We start from the raw sequence: 17,228 nt of genomic DNA on the forward strand, positions 1-17,228 counted from the left end.
CCTCCTTAAAAAGGGGCAGATCTCTAGTATTGCCCATTCAAGTTCCTAGGCAGAACAATCAGGTGCTAAACAAGTTGATTTGTTTGTTTTCAAAAACATTTTTTGTGACAACTTCATGTTGTATTATTGCTCTAGAAGAGCCTTGTGCCCACTCCAGAATCTGGCAACAAATCCTCTGTGGACAAGAGCAGCACAGTGCATATAGGAGGAATTCTAGTTGATTCTGTTTTGAAATTGCAATCTCCTCAGAGGAAGGAAGGTGTTAAAAATGCCAGATTAATCCAGTAGAACAGAAATTAGTTCTTGTGCTTAATTAAGCAATGAGGTAGAGAAGGCAAGAATTTGAACAAAAAATGTAAAGTGGCTTCTACCTGTTGCCTAACCCCAAAACCATAGAAGTTGTTCAATCACTGACAGAACGAACAACTTTACAGTTCCTGATGCCTGCTGGAACTGTGCCATTCCTGCTCATCATAGCTCACAACTTATGCTTAGCTGCCTCCGAATGACAGCCTGTGCAGTTTTCAGCCAATATACCTGAAAAATAAAATAGAAGCTGCCAACTATTTGCTAATCCCTTACATTTAATGACTGAATAGATGTTACTGTGCTTTGAGCTCAGTGTCAACAAGAAACTTCAGTCATGCTCCTGAAGGATGGTAAATGGGCATAGACTATGCAAGCAGCTGCTATAAAATCAAAAGCCTTGCGGGGACACTGGCATCAACATGTTGATTGTACAGACATCAGAAATAAGTATAATACGATTATAAACATCTTCTTTCGCATAAACAAACTGTTTCAGTAAGTAAAATTAGCTTCACTGCATGTGTTATACACATTTTTACTCCTTTGTGTTACTGATATTTAGAATTAAATGAAATTACTTGTAAAATAGCAGCAAAGTACATTAACAATGATGAATCTTCAGATCAAGACATCCAAAGGGACGTGTCGCGAGAGAAATACCAGGAGAGTGGAGGTCCCACTCTATCACTGACCCAATCCAAAAGATGACGTACACTGTTCCATTGCTCATGGTTTGAAACATACATAACCTTGCTCCACATCTTTTGGAATGGGTGAATACAGTCTTCTTTTGATTTATTCCTTGCCATTGCCATCTTCTACTAAAATGAAATGTGAGCATTTATACTTAAAAAAAACAAACCCAAAGTGAAATTTGGACTATACATATACAAAAACATGAAATTTCCATGTAACCTTGATGTAGTTCATGGAAAACCTAGTGAAAAGCATTAAATGAGATAGAGAGCTGTATTGCACAATCACTTGGCTCCACCATGACTAATCCATGGGGATACTCTATTTAACACCCTTCAGAAGGGCTGTCCTTGCATTCACAACAGCTTTAAAGGCATCCTCACTGCCAGGAGCAACACACTTATCAGGATGGAGAAGTACAGCTAATCTTCGGTAGGCTCGGTTTATTTCATCCCTACAAAGCAAAGACAAAATTAGATATGTCCTAGCAACACAAAACTGACAAGATGGCTATTAATGTTCTTTTCATATTGAGCTACAATTTAAGAAAGAGTACTTCTGCAGATTACTGTAAATTACTAGGACACACTAGATCATATTGTTTTTTGGTAGCTTTTAAATGTTATTAAAAAAAAATTGCATTACAGTGGTCTTGATCTACACAAAAGCAGTCCCGATGTAGAACTTATCTACAGCAAATGGAATGATGAGTTGTAGTAGATAATGTCTGCTGCATTAGAAAATGCTACATGTTTTATAGGCAAGAAATGTCATAGCAAAGCAGAAGACCATCCACCATAATATGCCTTCTAATGTTTGTTTGTTTTTTTCTTATTATGGAAAGGATTAAACATTTTATTTACTGAATTTGATATACTACTTGTTTGAAAAACAAATCAAGTGGTTTACAAAATCAAAATACATACATAATTAAAATTAAAAAAAATATGACTCACTACATATAGAATATATACCATCAAAAACTAAGAGACATACTACAATAAATGAAATCTAAAGGAAAATAATCATCTGAGGACCAATCAAAAATGGAGAAAAATATTTAAAATGAAAGGGGCAGTAACAACTTTTAGTTGTTTCATAAAGCAGTTGGATGCCATGCAGTCTTGTATGCCATCCAGCAGTCTTAGGAAATACTGCCACAGGATAGCAGCAGCTGCTTCTGTGATACAGAATTTTTTTTTTTTTGGCAATCATATTCTGTTACCCTTGTCATTTACACAGACATTCCTACCTGGATAGTCTTATTATTGGCAGTATTTACTCTTGCTTGTATCCTTTTTCTATCCACTGATCACTTTTTAAAACCTTATTGAGATTCTCATTTTAGTTTTGACAAAAAGTGTGATAATCTTCAAGGTCCAAAACATTTTAGCGACTCAGTATAGAATGTGTATATCAATATCCCACAAAAGTGATTTTTTTTTTTGGCCTTTTGGCTTTTAAAATTGCCTTCTACCTTTGATGCCTCCTGCTCCATACCTGAGCAATTCTAGGAACCGTAGCTAACTTAATGGCTAAAGGAGTGTTTTCTGCAAGGCACATCCATCACTTGCTAGATAGCAGATGTCACTACAGGAAAGGAAATCATTCTGTCCTGGGCCTGAGCCCAGGAGTTTACTTTAAAAAAAACCAGACTTAACATTCTTTCAAATAAGCACCTTACCAAGACTCACCAATAGCTTTTTCATGCTGGCTGAAACTGCCTTAAAGATTTTTCTTGTGTGTAATATAACAATTCTTTCAACAAGGTTGGGTAGGAGGAGGGGGCTGGGGCCAATTATGGCACCTGACATTGCAAAAAAAACAAAAAAACAAAAAACAAAAAAAACAAAAAAAAACAAAAAAACAAAAAACTTATGCTGATTTCTTTGCAACCATCCAGAGCAGGTGGTGAGAGTGAGAAAACAAGAACAAGGCATTTTTTTCCTTTAAAAAAAAAAAAAAAAAAAGCCATGTATGGCATACAGGGGTATCTATTCTTTTCTCCTCATAAACATGAGAATCCTAAAAAGTTATAAAAATGTAAAACATGCTTGTAATAAAATAAAAATAAAAGCACCCTAACTAACTATATCTGCATTCTCAGTGCTTCAATGGTAAAAGACAGGAGTGGCAGGAGAATACCTTCTGTGGTAACTAGTACATTGTGGTGCATTTGGAGCGATGAGGTTGTGTATACATTTCAGAATGGGGGAGAGAGAAGAAAGTGTACAATATTCAAATAAACCTGGGCTCCTAAAATGTTTTTTTATACTGTTTTTATATTATGATGCGTGTTTTATTGTAAGTCACTTAGAACATTGGATCGTGCGGCATATAAATGTTCTAAATAAACCATAAGGTTATGTTTACAGCAAAAGTCAGTAATTTATTCTCCGTCAGTGGGCCAATCCATATTAGTAGTTACCTTGTGGATCCAGGTTTCAGGCCCAGCATTTCCCAACTGTCTTTGCTATTGCGGATCCGCCGAATGGAATCTGCTTGTTCTTTGGTGAATCCAATGTTAATGGACGACATGGGCCGTTTCCCTCCATTCTCACATAAATCAATAATGGTGGAATAAAACACCTGAAAACAGATAAGAGCAGGAGACAAAATGCCATTCAAAGTTGATCCACCAGAAATTAAGCTCGGGATAACAAGACACTAAAAGGGATTTAATTAGCACTAGTTTGAAAACTTGTGAGCTGTAGTGCCAATCAAGGTCAGGGCTGAAGCTTTGACAACTGGCACTATTGCTCAAAAGTTTTATACATGCTAATTCAAAGCCTTTTTGTGTTTCTTGGCTCTGCAGTTTGTTTTAACACCCCTTCGCCTCCTGTTCCCCATAGAACAGGAAGAGATGGCTGAATTAGGGAGAAGAATGGTTGTTCTCTTTGTCTGCTCCAGCTCACCCTCTCCTCTTCCCTGCAAACTGCCTGAAGGGAAGGGGCTTGAGCAGAACACATCTGCTGCTCTGCCTCTTAAGTTTGAAAAGAAGTACCGGAACAGTGTTCCAGGCCATTCCCCCACAAATTAAAGTCCTGGGTAAGAGGATCATGGGTACAGAAATGTCAAGGTTCAAAAGCCCTGAAGTGTGCTGAATACAATCTTCTGATTGCCTAACAGCTTTCTATATGGTAAGTTTAATAATGGCAGCTTTCCTAATAGACAAAAATAGGCAAGTATGGGTGGCAGCCCCAGAGCGAGCCACTCTACCTGCTTCCACCCTGTCTGTGCTTAACCAGAAGAAATAAATCCAGCACGTGGCTGCCTCAGCATAAGATTCCTCCCCAGCTCAGCTGCAGGACACTTTGGAAAGCATTCTCCTACTTCCCCCTTCCCTGACCCAGCTGACCTTGGAGGGGGATGTCCTCCTTCCTATAGCTGGGGAAAGGCCAGCCAGCTAAAGTGGGTAAATCTGCCGCTAAATCCTAATATTAATACAATGGCAACAGTGAACTTACACACAAATGCTGTACAGGTGTAAATGAAAAAAAAAAGTGCGCAGATTCCTGAAGTATGACAGCAATCTATCTCTGAATTTATAGCAGATGTTGACATGTTGGAGAGGTTTGTTTTATAAAGAAACCATTATATTATAATACTTACTAATTAAGCAAGTCTGCTTACCTGTAAATAGGGTTCTCCATAGACAGCAGGATCAATTTGCCATGATGGGGAGTGACATCTGATGGCACTAAACAGACCCATCTTTCAGAGCTCAGTAAGCTTTACTGAATATATGTGGGCGTTCCTGTGACCATGTACTGCCTCACGAGCCCCTGTCTTTTGCAGCGCTTAAAGCTTTAGCAAAATGGTCTACCCTCCACGGAGGTGGACTGGTAATAAGCACAGCCAATTCATCCTACTGTGTATGGTAAACTTGCTTTCTTCATCAACAAGTTCACCTGAATTAGCCATGTGTGGGGAGCGGCAAGCTAAGAGTTGCACTATGGAACAATTATAGAAGAGGCAAACCAGACCTCCACCAGTGGAGAATAGACTACTGGGTGAACAGGCTGTGCAAAATTGCTGTCCAAAGTTACTGTCTCTTCGTGACATGTTATTCAGACAGAAGTGGGACGTGAAAGTGTGAATTGAGGGCCAAGTCATAGCTTAGCAGATGTCTTCAATGAACTAGGCCCCAAGATGAACCACTGAAGTTGCCATTGCTCACTTGATGAGCCTCAGTGTAATCTGTAGGCCAGCCAGAGCATAATTGTGCACAATACAATCTGCTAGCTAAATTGGGTAGAGTTTCTTTGGCTACTGCCAATTCCAGTCTGTTAAGTTCAAAGAACACAAACAGTTGAGAAGCTTATTGAAGTGAAATCCTTCTGAAAATGATATGCTACGGCTCTCTTACAGTCCAAGGAGTGAAGGGCCTTTTCTCCTATTTAAGCATGTGGTTTTGGAAATAAAGTAGGCAGCACAACAGCTTGATTAATATGAAAAGCAAAGCAGACACTACTTTTGGAAGGAACTTAGGGTAAATACACAGAACCATCCTGTTGTGAAAAAACTGCAGGCAGTGAATAGAACAGAGCTTGCAATTCACCAACATGTTGAGCAGAAGTAACAGTTACAAGCCGCACCACTTTCCAAGTGAGAAGCTTAAAACTTGCTGATTTAAGAGGTTCAAAAGGAGGCTTCATAAGTTGAACTAGGAAATACATTGTGGTCCCAAGGTACTGGAGGGCTTACTGACCCGAGGTTTGGAATGTTACAATCCTCTCATGAATTTAGAAATTAAAGAATGAATAAAGTTTGGAGCTTGTTCCATCAGTTAGTGCCACGATAAACTGAAGAGGTACTAAGGTCCAAGGATGAAAGGTAGAATACATACTGAAGTAAATCCCTTGGGCTATAGTAGAAGATCTAGATAACTGGATTCACACCAAGTGGAGAATCTTTCACTTGAAATTGTAAAATCTTAGTTGAAGGCTTCCTAGATGAAATCTAATATCCTTTCACTTCCTTTGGGAGATGCAAAGACAAGACTACTGCATGTTCAACATCCATGCTGTGCCAGAAATAAGATTCAGATGGCAAAGGCCTCTTATACAGAGCAGATCACATACTTCTCACACTCCTTCACATCCTCCACTGCCTGACGAACATTGGCCTGTTCTGGGTCATATGACACTGTCAAAGGCTTCAGCTTCTGGATGTAATCATGCAAGTATTGCACCATATAGAGCTCATAAGCCACAACCTAGGGGTTCAATACAGAACTCTGGAAGTCTTTGTCAAAAATCTCTTAAGAATTTTAGTGTGATCCTATGTGCATTTAGCATGCTTCAGTGCAGATTCCACTCCCACAGAGTGGTGAAGAAGTTGGACTATCGCAAACCCCGGAGTGGCCTGCACTTTGTATAAGTCTTACTTGCTTTCAGGCCACCGAAAGATATAAGGTAGGAGACTGCTACATCCTAGCCTGGAGCTCTTGAAGCAGCAAGTGCACTGGAAATACTGCAGAAACTGTACGAATCTGAACACATTCACTCCTGGATTGTTCTCTTTCCAGAAACTAATGTTAAGTGTTTTTGCTAACTTGTCCAGAAACTTAAGAGAATCTGGTAGAAAGTCTAAGATTGTCCAAGAGGCATCTATTGGATATTCCATTTGTATGACAGGTTAGACTTGAGGTTTCAAGAGAATACGTTTGCATTGGCTGGTGCAATGCCTTGGAATAGCTTGCCTGATCCTTGGCAGATGAAAATACATTTTAAGACTTAAGAATTTGAAAACTTGTTTGAGAAGACTTTTGTGTAAACTTGGTAGGTAGTCAATTGTGTTATGTGGGTAATTTAGAGGCACAGTTAGATTTGTTTCATTTAATTTTGTTTTTATTTTTATGAACGTTTGCTTGTGAGTTGCTCAGAATTTTAGATAATACAACATAAAAATGCTTTAAATCAATAAAATAGGGGGTCAGACGAAATCCTCATGGAGTCCTTCTCAGCTCCTGAACATGGGGGAGGAGCACTTAGCCACGACCCAGATGATAAAGAGGGTGAATGAGGCAGAAACCTCAGTTGCCTGGAGGGGACATGTTTGGCAGAAAGCTTAACTGGACAAAAGCTTTTTCACCCTGCATCCCATGAAGGGTCAACCCCAGGAGGAGATGAATCCATCTCTGCTTGGCAAGTGTTGAAGTCTAAAGCCAGTATGTACTGGCATAGAGAGAAATATTTTCTCCATCCTGGAGGAAAACTCCAGTCCCCCTCTTCTGTTTTCAGGTGTTAAGAAGGCAAAGAAATTTTAACTGGTCCAGTAACTAGTCCAAGGACTGAGGTACCTTTTGAGCTGGAGTTGGAAAAGATGCATCTTCAGAAACTCGAATAGTATCATCCTCACTCAGCGGTAACATCACCAAAATGCTCAGCTCCAGGGATAGAGAGGCTGCCGGCTCCAAAGTGCGCTGTGCTGGCATTTTGCTTCCCTGCTCTGCAGGAGGAGCCTGTGGGTTCTTCCACATTGGGACAACAGAGGAAACTTTGGACTTCGATGCTGATAGGCTCTGACCCAGCATTTCCAATGGCACTGCAGATTCTCCAGGTTGACTGTAGTGACGGCACCTTGGAGTGCATGCTCTGTGCCAGTGCCACAGACAGGGCATTGGTGGAGTCAAGGTCCCAGTAGGAAAAGTGGCTTGGCACCATGGAAATCTTCTCACCATGAATGAGGAGGGTACCTGCACAAAACAAGGCTGCTTATCTATTATGTGCCAAAAACGGGCCCACAGCTGCAAAGCCCTGCATCCATGGCACTGGTTTCTTCTTTGGCTCCAACAGGGTCAACTCCAGTGGAGGGCCTCGCTTAGGTGCCTTTTTCTGCATCTTCTCCAGCATCAATAGCTTCTGTGCCTTGATTGACACCTGACCTGTGATTGATCTGGAACTTGGCACCACAGAAGGAGGGAGAGGGGAGTCCTCCCAACCTTAAAATGGACAAGAGAAAGCTTCTGAACGAAGCTCCTGGCATTGGTAGGCAGTCGCCGCGTTGCTTGTGGGACATGTGATCACAGCTGCAGCAGTTTTGAAGCATCATGGTCTGGGACCAAGCACTAGTATACTGAGATGAGTATCTGTGATGACATCTGTCACACACAGATATCCAGATACATGGGGAGGAGCACTTCATGCCACTAAGTCATGCCCTTCTAGGCCTTGGGCTTTTCCTTCAACATTTTTTTCTGTTTAGTACTGAAAAGTACTGTTGAGGGGTGCTGAGGCAGCAATGCAATATCTTAAAGCAATGAAGTGGCAAAGCACATCAAAGAAAAACATTTTTACAACACTTTGAAGAAAGGAAAGTTACATGAGTATGGTAGCTTGGACAAAACAAAATTAAGGGGTTCATGAGACAGCATGTGCATGCAAGAACTTCTGCACATGATCAGAAAAGCTTATTGAGCATTGCGAGATTTGTCCATTTGAAGCCACTGGATGATGTCACCCACATATCATGGCTAATTCAGCCTGGTTTGTAGACGGAGGACCAAATTATGTCCCCTAAGTAAATATTGTAAAGTATTAATTGAATTTATATGCCCCCATCTATGCAAAATGTTAGAAAACCAGACAGAAGACAACCAAGCAAACTGATCCTTATCTGCTGTCACTACTGTGTGTTTCCCCAGACTTTTCACACCCAAGGAATACCTACAACAACAAAAATAGAGTGGCACACCAAGGAGCAGGCAGGACTGATATGGAGAGGACTCAAATGGCCAAATGAAAAGCTAAGAGCACTGAAAACCTCTTCAGTCTTTCCTCCAAATTTTAAAACAAAAGGAGAGGGGGGTGATGACACACATGAACCTATCATGATGGACAGTTTCCTTCTATGTCCAAGTGCAGGAGAAGGGAAAAGATGGTGTGGTGCAGGCAGCAAGTTTAGTTACCTTGGCTGCTGTAGAGGAAAATTGGTTCTTACCTGCTAATTTTCATTCCTGTAATACCACAGATCAGTCCAGACAAGCGGGTTTTATTCATCCCTACTAGCAGATGGAGGTAGAGAACAAAGCTTTGGGCACTGCCACATATACGAGAGTGCCACCTGCAGTCCCTCAGTATTAATCGATACCCAAGCCAAGATAAGAAAAATAAAGAGCAAACGAGGCTCTCAACATGGATACCTCTGACCAACTAGATAACCATGCAGAAAATGCTAAACCTAGAAATTTAAGCCAAAAAATGGCAAATCTGCTTTGCGAACAAATACAGCAGTAGACCAAGCAGTCTTTCGGCAAAGATCCTCAGGGCTGGTCTCTGGACTGATCTGTGGTATTACAGGAACAAAAATTAGCAGGTAAGAACCAATTTTCCTTTCCTGAATATACCCAGATCAGTCCAGACAAGCAGGATGTACCAAAGCCCTCTTATACTGGACGGGAACCCGAAAGACCCGCTCGAAGAACAATCTCTCCAAAAGGGGGCCACCTCTGGGGCCCGCACATCCAAATGGTAATGCTTGGTAAAAGTGTGCAATGAAGACCACACCGCGGCTCTACAGATCTCTTGGGGAGACACCAGCTGACACTCAGCCCAGGACGGCGCCTGAGTTTGAGTCTAATGTGCTCTAAGACCACTGGAACCACTCTTCCTTTTGATACATAAGCTGCAGAGATAGCCTCTTTCAACCAACGAGACAAAGAAGCCTTAAGACGCCTTTTCACCCTTTTTTGCTCCCCTGAAAAGGATGAACAAATAGTCAGAATGACGAAAAGCATTAGTAACTTTCAAGTAACATAATACCACCTGTCTCACATCCAAAAGGTGAAGTTCTCGTCCCATCGAGGGATCCTGAGCCCAATCCGGAAACCAGGGCAACTCCACTGATTGATTTACATGAAAAACCGACATCACCTTAGGAAGAAACGAAGGTACCGTACGCAAGGACACCGTATCGGATGATATCCGGAGAAACGGATCACAGCACTAAAGCGCCTGCAATTCTGAAATCCTTCTAGCCGAACAGATAGCTACCAAAAAGACCGTCTTCAGAGTCAGGATCTTCAAAGATAACCGATTCAGAGGCTCGACCGGCTCCTCGCAAAGGACCCGTAGTACGAGATTAAAATTCCATTCCGGACAAATGTGACACAGAGGTGGACGGATATGTTTGACTCCTTGTAGAAAACGCACCACATCTGGATGGGTTGCCAAGGCTTTCCCCTGGACTCTCTCCTCTGATACAACCTAAAGCGGAAACCTGGACCCGAAGGGAACTATGGGCTAATCGTTTGGATAAACCCACCTGCAAAAGAGACAAAATATGGGACACCGACACCTGAAGTCCACACCAGGTCTCAAACAGCTTCCATACCCTGGAATAGGCTAAAGAGGTAGCAGGGCATCTCGCTTGGAGCAGCATAATTATTGGTGCCGAATACCCCCTCATACGCAATTGCCTCCTCTCAAAAACCAGGCCGCGAGACAAAAGCGATCCTCCTGATCGGAAAATATAGGACCCCGACGTAGGAGATGCAGTAAAAGGGTCAGGCATAGTAGTCCGTCCACTGCCAGCAGCACCAGATCTGTGACCCACGAATGGTGAGGCCATTCCGGAGCCACCAGAAACACTGACCCCGCGTGGCCCTCTACATGCCTGAGTACCTTTGCTATCAGTGGCCACGGAGGAAAGATGTACAGGATGACTCCGGTTGGCCACGGACATATGAGGGCATCGAGCCCCACTTTCCCGGACTTCCTCCAGCGGCTGAAGAACCTTTGCGTCTTGTTATTGAGACTCATTGCCATGAGATCGAACTGCGGGGTTCCCCACCGTTTGCAGAGAAGCACCCAGGCCCTCAGAGAATTCCCACTCCCCCGGATCCAACTGCTGCCGGCTGAGGTAATCTGCCTGGACGTTGTCGACTCTGCAACATGGGAGGCGGCAATTCCTTCGAGATGAAGCTCTGCCCACTCGAACAGCAGCTGAGCCTCCTGCGCTACCGTGGGACTCTTGGCTCCCCCCTGGCAGTTGATGTAAGCCACCGTGGTCAAATTGTCTGAGAAAACTCGCAACATCCGATCACGGACCAAGAGTAGAAACTGCTCCGGAGCTCGGCGCACCGCTCTCGTCTCCAGGCGATTGATGGACCATGTCTGTTCCAACGTCGACCAAAGGCCCTGAGCAGACCTGCCCAGACAAACTGTCCCCCAGCCCCAAAGACTTGCATCCGTGGTGACCACCATCCACTACGGGACCTCAAGAGGCATCCCCTTCTCCAGATTGTTTCGCGTCATCCATCCATCCTTCCAGGGCCGACTGATGGAGTCGGCCAGGGCCAGTCTGGCCTAGACTGGCCCTGGCCGACTCCATCAGAGCCAGGGGCAGGAAATATTGTTGCGACAGAGGATTCCAATGGGACAACAAGGTTCTCTGCAGAGGCCTCAAATGGGCAACCAGTTCCAATGTGGACGCCATTGAGCCCAGGACCTGTAAGTAATCCCAGACCTTCGGCACCTGTAGACAAAGCAGACGCGCTATCTGCCCCTGAATTTTGTTCACCCTGTCGTCTGTAAGAAACACTCTGCTCCGCTGGGTGTCGAAACGGGCTCCCAAGTATTCGAGGGAATGGGAGGGGACAAGATGGTTCTTCTGCACATTGATAACCCAGCCTAGAGAATCCAGGAGCGACTGCACTCTGTCCACGGACCGCACACATTCCTCTAGTGACTTCGCCTGTATCAGCCAATCGTCCAAGTACGGGCGCACCAGCAATCCCTCCTGTTGCGGCGCCGCCGCCACTACCACTATCACCTTTGTAAAGGTTCGTGGGGCGTGGCCAGCCCGAAAGGTAGCGCTTGAAACGGATAGTACCGACCCAGAACCATGAATCTGAGAAATGTCTGGTGCTCCTGATGGATGGGGAAATGCAGATAAGCCTTGGTGAGATCCAGAGACGCCAAAAACTCTCCTCCCTGTACCACCGCAATTACAGTGCACGTCGTCTCCATTCAAAAAGTGGTACCTTCAAACTCTGGTTGACTTTCTTCAGGCCTAGGATAGGTCGGAACGTGCCTTCCTTCTTGGGCACCACGAAATAGATGGAATATCTGCCTTGTCCCTGTTCGGACACTGGCACTGGTACAACTGCTTCCAGACTTAACTGCTGAAGCGTTTCCTGGACTGCTGCCCACTTGCTTCAGGAAAGACAATGCGACTCCAGAAAGACCGACCGCAGTGGGCGAGAAAATTCTAAGGCATAGCCGTTTCTCACCACGCTCAACACCCACCGGTTGGAAGTGATCTTGGTCCACTCCCCGTGGAACCGGGCCAGCCTGCCCCCGATTACCAGAGACAAGGAGTGGACCTGCCGGATCTCATTGTGAGGACTTATTGCCACCCGCACCCTGGGTGGATCCGCCTCTAGATGACCTTCCAGCCCCCTTGAAAGGACTATTGCCTATGCGAGGACTGTCTTGGGGCCGAGGCACCCGAGGGCCTCGTCTGACGAAAACGTCTGGACTCCCAAAAGCGAAGCAGAGAAGAGAAAGGTTTACGGCCAGACTTTTGATCCTCTGGCAGCCTATTGCCCTTTATCTCTCCCAGTGACTTCATCAGACGATCAAGGTCCTCACCAAACAGCAGTTTCCCCTGAAAGGGAAGATTACAGAGCTGCGATTTTGATGACAGATCCGCTGACCAGTTGTGTAGCCACAAGTGTTGTCTGGACACCACCACAGACACCATAGCGCAGGCCGTGGTTTTCACCAGGTCAAACAAGGCATCTGTGCCATAGGCAACCCCTGCCTCCAGGCGGGCCGCCTGGACTGGGGAAAGAATTCTGGAGGCAGACTGGTCCTGCGGCTTCTGGATCCAACCCAAACAGGCCCTCTGCATCAGACTTACACATACCACCGCCCGCAGGAACTCAAAAGCTCACTTGAGATGCACTTCCAACTTCCGATCCTGAATATCCTTCAGAGTAGAAGCTCCAGCCACTGGAATAGTGGTCTTCTTAGTGACTGCCGAAACTGCCGCATCTACCTTTGGGACCTTGAGAACATCCAGATGGTGCTGCAGAAGCGGATAAAGTTTGGACATTGCTCTGCCAACTTGCAGACCCGAGTCGGGGGAATCCCACTCTCGGTTGATCAATTTCTGGATTTTCTTCGGAATTGGGAAAGCGCTGGGTGGTCTCCGTAGGCCATCCAGGACCGGATTAACCCCTTCAGCATCTGAATACTCCAGGGTGAGCTTAATCCCCAGCTCCTCACAATACCTGAGGTATAAGCGGGCGAAGCTCCTCTCTCTTGAAAAGCCGGATCACCTGTGGATCATCGCCTTCAGCCTCTGGACCCTCCAAGGTCCCCTGTTCAGTTTTAGAGTCCCCTGGGTCCAGAGGGGGACCCCAATCGGGTCCCCATCCTGATAGGCCTCCGAGAAGACCTCATCCTCCTGCTTAGACTTATCCAAATCTTCCGAGTCCGATTCCAATCGCACTAGCTGTCCCTCGGGAGGCAGAGTTCGCGGGCCTGTGGAACCTTTAGGGGGGACCTTCCCCCGCTTTGCCGAACCTGTCAGGCCTTCTGTGACACCGCACTTACCTGCCTGCCTAGCCAGGAAGGCCTCGTGCAGTAAAAGTACAAATTTGGGTGAACCCCCCCGGGGCCCCCCGAAGGGCGCTAGGGGCTCCTAGGTTACGAGACATCCGGACCTTGTTCCCCAGGTTGAACCATGGGAGACAGGAGCGTGTGTGTGTGTGTGTGGGGGGGGGGGGGGGGGGGGAAGGGATGAGGTTATGGCCATTCCTCCCCAAGTTTCCAGGTCCTGATCCATTGAAACGTTGGCAACCCTAATGCAATATCCTATCATGCTTAAGTCTTAAACCTGAACTGAAACTGGTTAATTCTAGATTGGTATAGTCATCGACTGCTTTCTAAGGGAAAAGGTAAACAAAATATTAAAGCACTGTAGTCATATTACCTGGAACATCTCATTGATACCTTCTCCAGTCTGTGCTGATGTTTCAAAGTAAAGAAAGCCTCTGCTTTCAGCCCAGAGCCTGCCTTCACTTTCATCCACACAGCGATGCTTGGAGCAATCAACCTGTACCAAATCAGAAAAGGGAATTTAAAAACAAGCCAAAGCTGCAATAGTGCAGATTACTTGGAGTTTGCAGCATGTCAAAAAGCATTTCATTAAGAATACTAGGTATGGTTATCCGACTACATCACTGAACAGAAGCGCACAAATCTGCAACCTTAATTGTACTGGATAAGTATATATTTTCACTTCAACAGTGTCAATATGATCTGCCCTACAAAACTATTCTTTATGCACTTAGTGCACCATTCATAATTTTATTTTTTCTTGAAATAACTGGCATTGTATTTCGTGCTCCTACTTTGATTTTAACAGACAAATCACATGTGAATAACAATTCCCAGACAGAAACAAAAAATTATATGACCAAGTAACATCTCTTTGGTGGAATGAGTTTTTCAGATAAGTTTAACCTGTATGCAAGTCTGATTTTTCAGCTGAAGCTACTGCAAGCCCTACATTCCCCTCTAAGGGGTGTAACTACATTTCCTGAGTAATTGAAGATCAACTACAACTCACACATTAGATGTGTTAAAAAATCTGTCCTACTACATAATTCTTAGAGAGGGTGGTGCTTGGTTATTTTACTCTAGTATAAAATGATTTGCAAATCAAAAAATGAGAGAAGTTAATTGGTAGAAAAAGATAAAGTACGAGTGCTCGATATGGATGAGCATTTACTTAAACCAAACCATAATATGGCAAGAAATAACAAGATATAATGCCCTCTTATTTTCTAAAAGTCCGCCCACACTTATTTCACTGTAACTACACAAGACTTATAAATTGTATGGCACCAGCAGTTACAACTATTTCAGAGGACGTTAGTTAAAAAGGAAATGTTTATATGCCTGGATGATATAGTTATGCATCTTGAATTAAAAGGAGATGCAAGAGCAGCTTATTGGATTTTATGTACAGTGCCGCCAAAACTTAGTAAGAACATAAGTCGTCCCATGCTGGGTCAGATCAAAGTCCACTGAGTCCAGCATTCTGTCTTCAACAGTAGCCAGTCCAAGGCACAAGTACCGGTCAGATCTCCAATAGTTTATTTCTTGTATCGAAAGTCCTTTGTTTTCAGTTTAAACTGATTTTCACCCATAAATTCCCAGACATTTCCCCAAAGGTGACATTTGATTTAAACTGATATTCACCCTAATTTTAGGCTATTTAAAAAGATGCTCCAGAGCTGCAGATACAGTATTTCAAGGCCTCCAGCCATTCTCCCTGGCCCTGCAAAAAAGCAGAAGTGCAGTGTTGCAGAGCGAGGAAGCTTCAGTAAGTATACTGCCGAGGGAAGGGAGAAGTCTGGAGCTGCCACTGGTAAGGATAAATGCTGTTGCAGTGTGTAGAGGGGGGGGGGGGGGCATGTTAGGCAGGGGGTAGGAGAATCTGATGTTTTATCATCTTAGGTTCTGTCCACCAAAATAAGCTGATATTTACCCAGAAAAATTAGTCTTTTCCCCAACTGTTATAATAAACCTTGATACATTTCCAGGAAAAAATAAAGAATACAAAACAAAAATGAAGAACCCTACTTGTACCTCACTTCCAGTGAAAAGCGCTTTCCCAAGTCTATCTGGCTAATAACTGGTTTTGGACTTTTCCTTCAGGCACCTATTCAATCTTCTTTTGAACCCCACTATGTTAGTTGCTTTGACCATGTCCTCCACTAAGATTCCCTAGTTTGTGTGCTGAATGAACAAAAAAAAAAATACTTCCTAGGATGTGTTTTAAATCTGCCGGTTGCTAGTTGCATGGAGTGTCCCCTAGTGTTTGAAAAGATAAATAACTATTCCCTATTTACCCCGCTCCACCCCATTCAATTTTCTAAATCTCAATCATATTCCCTTCTCAATTTCTTTTGAGAGCTAAAAAGCCCTAATCTGTTTAGCCTCTCTCCATAAGGGCGCTTTTCCATCCCCTTTATCATGTTGCCCCTTCTGTGTACCTTTTCTATGTCTACAGTGTCTCTTTTTGAAATGGGATTACCAGAACTACACACAAATACTTAAGATTTGGTAGCACCATGGAGTTAGAAAACGGCATTCTGATATTCTCAATTTTATTCTCTATTCCTTTCCAAATATTTTCTAACATACTATTTGCCTTTTTGACCACTGCTGCACACTGTAGCTGAAGATTTCAAGGTATTGTCCACAAGGACTCAGAGATTCTTTTCCTGAGTGCTGACTCCTAACACAGCACCAGCATCATGTACTTGTAGTTAGGTTGATTTTTCCCCTATGTGCATTACTTTGCATTTGTCCACATTAAATTGCATCTGCTATTTAGAAGTCCAGTCTCCTTGTCTCATAAGGAGCCTTCAGCAATTTTTCACAATCTGCTACTGTTTTAACAACTCAAAACAATTTTGTGTCATCTACAAAGTTTGGTCACATTTGTCGTTCCTTTCTCCATATCATTTATGAAATAGCACAGGTCCCAATACAGACACCTGAGCACTCCATTAATTACTTTTCTCCATCTGGAAAACTGTCCATTTAGTCCTACCTTCTGTTTTCTGTCTTATTATCCAGTTACTAATCCACAATATGAAATTTCATAATTTCCCAATTTCCTAAGTCATCTCATGAGAGACATTGTCAAATACCTTCTGAAAATCCAACAACACTATATAGGCTCACTTTTGTCTGCATGTTTATTTATACCCTCAAGCAAATTTAGTAAATTTGTAAGGCAAGATTTCCCTTTACAAAAGCCATGTTGTCTCTCCCCCATTAAACCATGTCTATGTGGTCAGTAATTTTGTTTTTTTTAAGAACAGCTATGATCAATTTGCTCAGCATCAACATCAGGCTTACTGGTGTATAGTTTGCTGGATCACCCTGGTGCTCTTTTTAAAAGATGGCATTACAAAGGCATCCCTTCATTCTTCTGGTACAGTGGCTGTTTTAAACGATAGGTTGCAAATCACCAGAAACAGGTCTGGAATTCCTTCAAACCTCTGGGGTGAATAACATTTAGTCCCAGTGATGTGTTCTTTAGTCTGTCAAATCTGTTAATTCTTCCCCCTATTTCACAGTGATTCCATCTAATTGCTTAGTCTCATCACCATCAAAAATGTTTCCTGTGTGGGTATGACCTTGACATCCTCAGTAAAGAAAGTGGCAAAAAATTAATTTAATTTTTCTGTT

The 17,228-nt window shown here is 43.5% G+C and overlaps 1 protein-coding gene across 1 annotated transcript in view; it reads right to left on the reverse strand.

Moving 5' to 3' along the window:
* Positions 1 to 715: 715 nt before the first annotated feature.
* Positions 716 to 17,228, reverse strand: part of DNAJC27 (DnaJ heat shock protein family (Hsp40) member C27) — a 70,909-nt gene continuing 54,396 nt past the window's right edge. The window contains exons 5-7 of the mRNA XM_029596197.1: positions 13,951 to 14,073; positions 3,434 to 3,594; positions 716 to 1,459 (exon numbers count right to left, since the gene is read on the reverse strand). Coding sequence (XP_029452057.1) covers positions 1,327 to 1,459; positions 3,434 to 3,594; positions 13,951 to 14,073 — 417 coding nt within the window. The 3' untranslated portion in view covers positions 716 to 1,326. The remainder of the gene's footprint in view (positions 1,460 to 3,433; positions 3,595 to 13,950; positions 14,074 to 17,228) is intronic.

The sequence above is a fragment of the Rhinatrema bivittatum genome, chromosome 3 (genome assembly GCF_901001135.1).
Source record: "Rhinatrema bivittatum chromosome 3, aRhiBiv1.1, whole genome shotgun sequence".
NCBI classification, from domain to species: Eukaryota; Metazoa; Chordata; class Amphibia; order Gymnophiona; family Rhinatrematidae; genus Rhinatrema; species Rhinatrema bivittatum.